The following is a 9,396-nucleotide window of genomic DNA, read 5'->3' as shown; positions in this document are numbered from 1 at the left end:
TGCCCTGTTTCCTGCTGGGCATTTGATCTGTTTTCTCATATTTGTTCCCTTTCTTCAAGCTCTGATATTTTCCACATTACTTGCTTCCTTTGTTTGCTCATGGTTATGAGAGATGATTTGATAAGTCACTGTTCTTAGCTGATGCAGGTTCTCATGGAGTTCTGCCTCCTTCTCAGTGAACATTAGATTGGGCGTCATCTTAGGAAGGTTATAAGGAACGGCACAGGTCAGCTGGCCAGCCCATACTCTTAAGTAAGCTAAGACCCATGGAGACATGAGGCAGAGCTCTTTCCACAGGGGCCAAATACTGGAGGCTCCGAAGTGAGGGTCTCTCAGCATGGTTTCATGAAAGCTTTCCTTCAAGGTAGGTTAGTTGCCTTCCACCTTACTCTGTACAGACTCATAGGAATCCCAAATTTTAGAAACAACTTTTGCTTTCTTTTGTGTGACAGGATTGTAGATTCTTACTGAATTTTATTTTATTTGAATTTTTTGACACACAAAATTAGAATCGAAGATGTGTTGCCATATTCCCAGAACCCTCCTGAGTGCAATGTTGAATCTTTTCTTCTTCTTCTTTCTTTCTTTCTTTGGCTGCGTTGGGTCTTCGTTGCTGTGCGCGGGCTTTCTCTAGTTGCGGTGAGTGAGGCTACTCTTCGTTTCGGTGCATGGGCTTGTCATTTCTCATTGCGGTGTCTTCTCTTGTTACGGAGCACAGGATCTAGGCACACGGGCTTTAGTAGTTGTGTCACGCAGGCTCAGTTGTTGTGGCTTGTGAGCTCTAGAGCGCAAGCTCAGTAGTCGTGGCGCACAGGCTTAGTTGCTCCACAGCATGTGGGATCTTCCCAGACCAGGGCTCAAACCTGTGTCTGCTGCATCAGCCGGCGGATTCTAAACCACTGCGCCACCAGGGAAGTCCTCTTGTTATTATTTTATAATGGGCTTCCTTTTTGCTACATAGCCTTGTATGGTCCCAAGATAGATAGATAGAAATATCAGGTGCAATCCTAGCACTGAGGATACAGTGATGATCAAGATATTCCTTGCTATCACTTGAGTTTGAGTTGAACAGGCATAATAACAAAAGAAACAATCAGTAAAATAAAAAGACAACTTATGGAACAGGAAAAAATATTTGCAAATCATCTATCTGATGAGAGTAATATCCAAAATATATAAGGAACTCATACTACTCAATAGCAAAAAACAAAAACAATCCCATTAAAAAGAACTTGGGCAAAGGACTTAAAACACATTTTTTCCCAAGAAAATATACAAATGGACAACAAGTAATGAAAAGGTGCTCAACATCACTAGTCATAAGGAGATGCAATGAGATTATACCTTACATCTATTGGGTTGGCTATTATCAAAAAGACAAGAGATCAGTGTTGACAGGATGTGAAGAAAAGAAACCCTTGTGTACTGTTAGTGGGAATGTACATTAGTACAGCCACGATGGAAAACAGCATTGAGGTTTCTCAAAGATTAAAAAAGAAATAGAATTACCATATGATCCAGAAGTACCACTTCTGGGTATATATCTGAAGAAAATAAAATACTATCTGAAAAAGCTATCTGCACCGCCACATTCATAGCAGCATTATTTACAATAGCTAAGAAATGAAAACCACCTAAATGTCCACTGATGAATGAATAAAGCAAATGGACTTTCATTTCTATTCATTGGCCCAATTTTCTACCTTACACCAATATCACGCTTTCATAATTACTATAGCTTTATAATAAGTCTTGATATTTGATATAGCAAGTCTTCCCACATTGGTCCAATTCTTTAAGAGTGTTGTGGTTATTTTCAGCAATTTACATTTCACTATAAATTTTTAATTAAACTTATCAAGTTCTACAAAATGACCTGTTAGGATATTAATGAGATTGCATTGAATCTGTAGAAAAATTAGGGGAGATAATTAAATTCTTCAATTAAATTCTTAATATTATTGAGTCTTCCAATAAAAGAACATAGTTTATTCTTCCATTATTTAGATCTTCTTCAGTTTCTCTTAGGGATTCCTTCTGGTTTCCGTGTAGAAGTTTCTCTATATCCTTTACTGGATTTATTCTTAGATATATGACTTTTCTCTCCTATTGTAAATGCTGTTTTAATAAAAGCATGTCTATTTTATAAAGAAATACAGTGGAATTTTGTATATTGACTTTGTAATTTGCAATCTCTTTGTACTTATTAATTCTAATTATTTATCAATGGATTCTTTTGGATTTTTATACATATTCAGTCACTAATCCACAAATAATGATTATATTCGGTTGGCCAAAAAGTTCGTTTGGGTTTTCCATAACAGTTTATGGAAAAACCCAAACGAACTTTTTGGCCAACTCAATATAATTTTTTTCTAACTCTCATGCTATATATTTCTTTTTCTTGCCTTAATACAAGTTATTAATGTAAAGAATCATTTCTAAAGCCATATTCTCTTTCATGAAGGCTGTCTGTGGCTTTGTATGGCCATGTCCATCAGTGTTTCCTAGCAAAAAACAAGGGAATTATTCATCTGCAAAAGGAATTTGGATACCCTTGGAAACAAGAGAACATTTTCTTACAGGAAAGATTTCCTTGTAGAAACAGTACCTACAGTGGAATCTAAGAATAGTTAATATGTAGAGGAGGGAAACAAAGAGGTTGACTATTCCAGCCAAAGCAAGTGCTTGGAAGTGGGTGCAAGAAAAGAGAACTTTCATTTGAGGAACTGAAAGAATGCCAGTGTAGGACCATATTGAGGGACAGCTGGTGGGTCATGATATGGAGCTGGGGAATTATTTTCAGCAAGTTCATATAACTGAGCATCTCCTATGACAAGAATTTGAGTATATCCCTGGCCAGAAGTCTCCATTATTGGCTGGACCTTTTAACACTCTGTTTATGCTGAATGATTTTTTCCTTATTTCTTGTGAAAAATATTGAAACAAAAATATAGGGATATACTATTATTTTAAAAGTTCACCTTATGCAGTAAGATACTATTCTTGTGACTGTAACAAGTGAAAAAATGCTTGAAAAATTCCCATGAAAAATCTTCATTCAAAAATTGTGCCAACTTGGTGCTTGATGTTCCTAATAAAAATTTAAGGGGACCGGCCCATTAGACATGACTCAATTGAAGTAACTGAATTGTGAGTTATGAGTGAACATCAATAAGAGGACCAATAATTTCTGTATTAAGAGTGAATGAAAGAAGTCTATGTAAACCTCCCCTATTAAACGTACACATCAGTGTCCATCCCCCGCTATAAAAATAGGAGGATATGCTCTGTTTGGAACTATGAAGAATAATTAATCTCATAACATTAAAGTCTTTAAGTGAAACAAAGGGAAAAAAAGTAAAGTGATTACATCAAGATTAGGACCCAGAATAGATCTTCCTAAGGAAGGTTGTTTAAACAGATATCTGAAAGCTAAGAATTAAGAAAAACAGGAAGTAAGATGAGTATTTTTACCATGGGGAAAAACATATGCGAAAGCTGAAGGGTGAGAGAAAGCATGGTACATTGAAGCAGGGGGATAATTTCAGTGTGCCTGCTACTTGGCATGCAAAAAGGGAGGTAGAATGGTTGAAGATAGGGTGGAAATGTGCACTGAGATTGCACAAGAAGGTTTAAGAATTGGGTTATGGAGTGTGAACTTCAACTTTTCATTCTAAAGTCAATGGGGAAATGCTATGAACTGATTTGTGTTTGGAAGATCACACTGGCCACAGTGTGGACAGTGAATTGGTAGGAAAGATCTTCAATGAGGCTGACCAGTGAACAAGTTATTCTGATGGTCTAGGCAAGAGATTATCTTGGTTAGGAGGCAAAGGGGATGGAGAAAAATAATCTGATTCATGAGATATCCAGGATGTAAATTAAAGAGAACTTGGTGACTGATTGGATGGGATCAGAGAGAGGTAAGAGAGAGGGAGAAGGCAGAGATGAAGGCTTCTAGGTTCCTGGCTGGGGCAACAGAGTCATTTCTGTGACAGGGAACAAAAAATACAGATTGGGGGCAGAGACTGCAGATCAGAGATAATGAACTTAGTTGGAGGCACTGAGTTTGAGGTACCTGAAGGATGCTTAAATAGTGATGTCCAATAGACATTACCATGTCTGGAGTTCAGGATATTGGTTTTGCCTGTTTGGGTGATGCTATGGGAGCAATTACAATTTCTCATGGTCACTATATAGAGGGGGAAGGACAGAGGGTTTACCTGGGTCACAGCGTTAATGAACTCCTCTAGGAATATGAGAAATAAAGGACAGGGAGCCTCTCTACTAACTTCATCCTGTTGACATTTACTTGTGTTTAAGCTCCAAAACACAAATTTTAAAACTCTCCTTAGAGCTATCAATTCTTCATGTATTGCCCATTTCACTCCTTCTCTTCACGTACAAACTTCTCAAAATAGTGGTCTACATCCACTTTCTCCATTTCTTCCCAACTCACTCACTCCTCACTCTGCTGCATTCAGGACTCCACTCATACCAACACACCTCAACAGTTCTTCCCAAGGTAACCAGTGGCTTTTTATTTTCAGTCCTCATACTATTTGATCTCTAAGCAGCCTTCTGCACTGCTGTCCACTCTTCCCCCTCAATGTATTTTCTTCCTTTGGCTGTTGTAGCACTATCTCAACTGGATTTCCTTCTATTTCATTGGCCCTTCCAGTTGTTTTGAGCAATAATAATGAACACAGTAATTTACTGGAGAATTGCTAGTATCTCATTTTATTTTTCACATCAAACTGAGGCTAAGGATGGTATGTGATTGAGCCCAGATTTGGACATAAGTCTGTTTCCTGATAGAGCCCCACATTTAAACAACCATTCTACACTGTCTCATTTGGGGGCGGGGGGCAGGAGAGCTATTATTAGCAGCCCGAGGGATAAAGAGTTGGCTTATTAGGGAGAGGGGTGTGAGCTAAGGAGCAGCCGTAGTGCAGTGGCAGGAGCTCACATTCAAGGTAAGTTAGGTCCTCGGTTCATCAACCTCAGTCAGTGCCCAAGTAGCCACGAGGCTGCAATTCGCCTACATTACCATAAGGTAAGCGAGAGGCAGTGCCTGAGCACAGGGCTGGATCCCCTAGGATAGTGCCTCTGAGAGTGAGCAGGCGTATTCACGTCTGTGTGCTTTTAGGTGTGCGCCCACGCCTCCATTCCAGTAGCTCCTTTCTTCCAGTGCAGGTTATCCCTCACCTCCACTGCATTACCCTTACCTCTAGTCTCCTAAGGTGGCCTTAGACTAGTAACAGAATGCAGCCCCCCAGGGTAGGAGTCTGGGTTCAGATTTACTTGAGCACCTGAGCGGAGCGGTGCTCCCAGGGAGCCTGGCGTAGTGCACTGTTCATCATCCCTCACGCTCCTTAGGGCCCCCAGGGAAGCTATATAAGGGCAGCTGCCTGGGGCGGAAGCATTGTTGGTGAGTGTGCCAGGCTTAGCCCAGGGTGGGAAGGAAAGGAAAGGGGAGGGGAGACCACAGAGTGGTCTGTGTAGAGAAAGGAAATTGACCTTGGGGTGTTCTGTGCTCCCCAGGGAGGGTAGTGGAGGAAGGAGGATGTGCTTGTGGATACCACAGAGCACTGGTGACAACACAGACTGATTTTCTTTTCATGTCTCAGCTGTATCTGGTTTCCATGTCACAGCCCAGCCAAGCACAATCTGGGACTGACTCTCATGTGGGCCTTGAGAGATCCCAATGAAAGACTATATTCCTTTCTTTGCTGGGGGCTAGAAATGATAGTCTTTCTTCACTCCTTTCTCCCTACCTCCCAGAAGACCAGAAAGCTTTTCCCAAATTGTTCTGATTAAAAAAAAAAAAATCACCTGGAGAGAAAGGATTTATTGTTTTTTAAACCAGATTTCTGGACCCTTTCCCGGGAAAACCTTATTCTCTGGGCCTGGAGTAGGACCTGGAGAGATAGTGTTTTCAATAACCACTTCAGATGATTCTATCAAGGAATTTTGAGAAATGGTACTCAGGCTGAAACACAAACCTATCTCTTGAAATCTAGGCTCAGACTGACCCCCTGCTTCCCATCCTAAAATCAGATTAGAGTGAGTCTTAAAGGCAACCACAGACTGAACTTCAAACTCTGAACTCAGACAGACCCTAACCCTAACATGCACTAGAAAAGCTGGGATCTGGAAGGATCTGTGCAAGCCTGGCAGTTCTGTTGTGGAAGTAGCCAAGAGCAGTGTCTGTGGTCAGAAACATCAGCTCTGGAAATGAAGAGCTGTTGCACATGTGTTCTGAGTGGGCTTCATACACTGAGATTAATGGGACCCCCAGGGAGGTATTAGAGCAGAAGGAGGCTGGAGTTCAGAATTACCAGAAGTACTTAGTCTTTGTTTGCTGCCCTCACTGTTTCAGTGTCCTTTCCTAATAAGTCCTTTCTCTCCTCTGAGCCATGACTGAGTGATTTCTCCTTTTCCCTTTCATAGACCCTGGACTTGGGATGCAGAAACCTTGATTCTTGATTCCTGCCATGGCCACACCAAATGGAACTCTGGTCTACCCAGCATACTTCCTGCTGGTGGGCATCCCTGGCCTGGGGCCTGGGACCTAATGTCCACTTTTGGCTGGTTTTCTCACTGTGTTGGCCACCCTGGGCAACCTGGCCATTGTCCTCATCATCCGTGTGGAAAGGTGCCTTCATGAGCCCATGTACCTCTTCCTGGCTGTGCTTTCTAGCATTGACCTAGTCCTCTCCTCAATTCTTATGCCCAAGATGGCCAGCCTCTTCCTGACGGGCCGAGTTCAACGTCTGTCTGGCCCAGCTGTTCCTTATCCATGCTCTGTCAGCCGTGAGTCAGCTGTCCCGCTGGCCATGGCGTTTGACTACGTTGTGACCACCTGCCACCCACTGCGGCATGCTTCTGTGCTCACAGGGCCTACGGTCACCACGGTCACCAAGATCTTACTAGCTGCCCTGACCAGAGGATTTGTATTCTTCTTCCCCCTGCCCTTCATCCTGAAGCAGTTGTCATACTGCCAAACACACACTGTCACACACTCCTTCTGTCTGCCCCAAGATATTATGAAGCTGTCCTGTACTGACACCACGGTCAGTGTGGTGTACAGGCTCTTCATCATCCTTGCGGTCATGGACGTTGACTCTCTCTTCCCGGGCTTCTCCTGTATCCTCATTCTGAGGGCAGTGTTGGAGCTGTCCTCTCGGGGGGCAGCACTCAAGGCTTTCAACACCTGCATCTCCCATCTCTGTGCTGTGCTGGTCTTCTATGTGCCCCTCATCAGGCTCTCGGTGGTACACAGGCTGGGTGGCCCCACTTCCCTTCTCCGTGTGATTACGGCTAATATCTATCTACTACTACCACCCATGGTTAACCCTATAGTCTATGGAGCCAAAACCAAGGAGATTCATTCACAGGGCCTCCATACATTCTTATAGGACGGCAGGTGAGCAGGATAATCTCTTCAGTGTCCTCAGTCTCTACCAAAGATGGCAGGATTTGGGTCCTGTTGAACATCTTGGTGACTGGCACATCCAACCCACTGGGATGTCTGCTCCCAGCTACTTAAATAGACCTTGAATTTCTGTCTCCAGGAATGTGTCAATACAGAAAGACTTACGACAGTTTGGACAGGTTATCCTGGTGAATGATCACCCTAGTCTCTCTGCTATGGTGGCCTTGCTGTATTCCTCTCTCCCAACTAGAAAATACACCCAGTACTGACATGAGAAGGCTGTAAATGACATACCTCAGGATTCATTCCAGTCTTGATATATGATTTTAATTATTTTGCTTCCATGTATCCATGTCAATGAATCTGTGTTAGCTATAAAGCTTCTTTCTTGGACCCCAAAGTGGTTACACAGCCATTTTTAGGGGTTAATGAAGGTATTTGGGTGATAGTAATTGGAGGGAGGGAGACGGTAGCAAACGAAGAAACAGCTCACATGAAATGTTACTTTTCTGTATGCATGTGAGTGTATTTATGTGGAATCTGCCAATGTCAATGTCATCTATGTGGTTCTATTGGAGACTGTTTTTCCTAAAGGGTGATGTTTACCCTGGTTGTGGCTGTGAGCATGTGTGTTTATGTGACTATATGTATTTTTAGTGTGTGCGTGTCAGTACATAGAACATGTGCCAGTTGTGTTTTGGTCTGTGTGATAGTTGTGTCCTGGTGTGTATACACTTCATAAATAATGTCTCTGTACGTTTATTATGTCTATGTGGCCTCTGTTAGTTGGTATGTGATGTGCATCTATGTGAGAATGATGGACAATATCTTTATGTGTATCTGATGAGAATGCTGCCTCTTTTTTCCTTCATATCTGTAATATGTAAATGTACAATGTTACATATTCATAACAATGTGGAATATATAATATGCATGAGTGTGTGGAATGTGTAGTGTTGGGATGCTGTGCCTTTTGGCATGTGTGGTGTTTACCTTTGGGCGTATATCTGTTGTGCATCTTATTTGTGATATGAAATCCATTTGTGTAATATATATGTCTTTAGTCATATGTCGGTGGAATATAATGTCTGAAGGATATGTGAAAAAAAAGATATGTGTACAAGAGGGTGTGTGTGTGTATGATTTGTTTGTGATTATTGTGTTTTAGGGAGTATTTCCTTTGTGCACTGGGTATAGATTATATGACACAAGATGGGTATAACTTCTGTGTTCCTGGGCACTGATTGAAGAATGTGTGTATATATCAGGATGGAGGTAGGAAATTGAAATAATTTCCATATTTGGGAGCCATGACTCAAAGAGGCCCAGTTTCTTGGCTTGGGCTCAGCCTGGGATTATGTTTCAGTCTCTGGGACTGATAGAAAAGCACAGTGGTTATCTTCTCAATAGGCAGACCATACCTTCTTCATCCTGACCACAAGGATTTCAGGTGCTTCTGTGACTTCTTCCCTTCTTTCCTCCCACCCTTCTGGAGGCACTGATCTCCCTAAATTGCTGGCCTTCAGTAGCAAATCACATATCTTCCCCTCTCCCTTGGCTTTCTTGCTAATCTACTAAACATGTTTAGGTGTCCTTGATAGTAGGGAGTTTCTTTTAATCCCTTTGGGGAATCAGTGAACGAGGATGGGGGTTGGGTGTGAAGGAGAGTAATAGGAGACATTGTGAAGACTCTGTCACCACCCCCCCAGGGGTCTCGCCCCCCCCCCCCCCACGTAGACTCACTTAACTTCCAGCTCTTGAAATTTGTTAGGTCAAAAACGTTCACATTGAAGAATTATAGGTAGAGAACAATGTACGCTCATTTGAGGCAGAAGGAAGAACACTGAAGTACGACTTATAAGGTTAAAGTCCTGGAAATATCATAAAGTGACATACTGCATTACCTCTCTGGATTTTGTTTCCTCTTCCGTATAATGAGAAACTACAATAGCAGT

At 42.1% G+C, this 9,396-nt stretch overlaps 1 protein-coding gene across 1 annotated transcript; it reads left to right on the top strand.

The window, feature by feature from the left end:
- Positions 1–6,470: 6,470 nt before the first annotated feature.
- On the top strand, positions 6,471–7,424 carry OR51D1 (olfactory receptor family 51 subfamily D member 1). The gene is given in 5 exon segments (XM_030831070.2): positions 6,471–6,566; positions 6,568–6,610; positions 6,613–6,766; positions 6,768–6,817; positions 6,820–7,424. Coding segments are annotated over 5 exon segments (948 nt in total).
- Positions 7,425–9,396: the final 1,972 nt, after the last annotated feature.

The sequence above is a fragment of the Globicephala melas genome, chromosome 8 (genome assembly GCF_963455315.2).
Source record: "Globicephala melas chromosome 8, mGloMel1.2, whole genome shotgun sequence".
Taxonomy (NCBI): Eukaryota; Metazoa; Chordata; class Mammalia; order Artiodactyla; family Delphinidae; genus Globicephala; species Globicephala melas.
The sequence above is the reverse complement of the archived record's forward strand: the minus strand, read 5'-3'. Positions and strand labels throughout refer to the sequence as shown.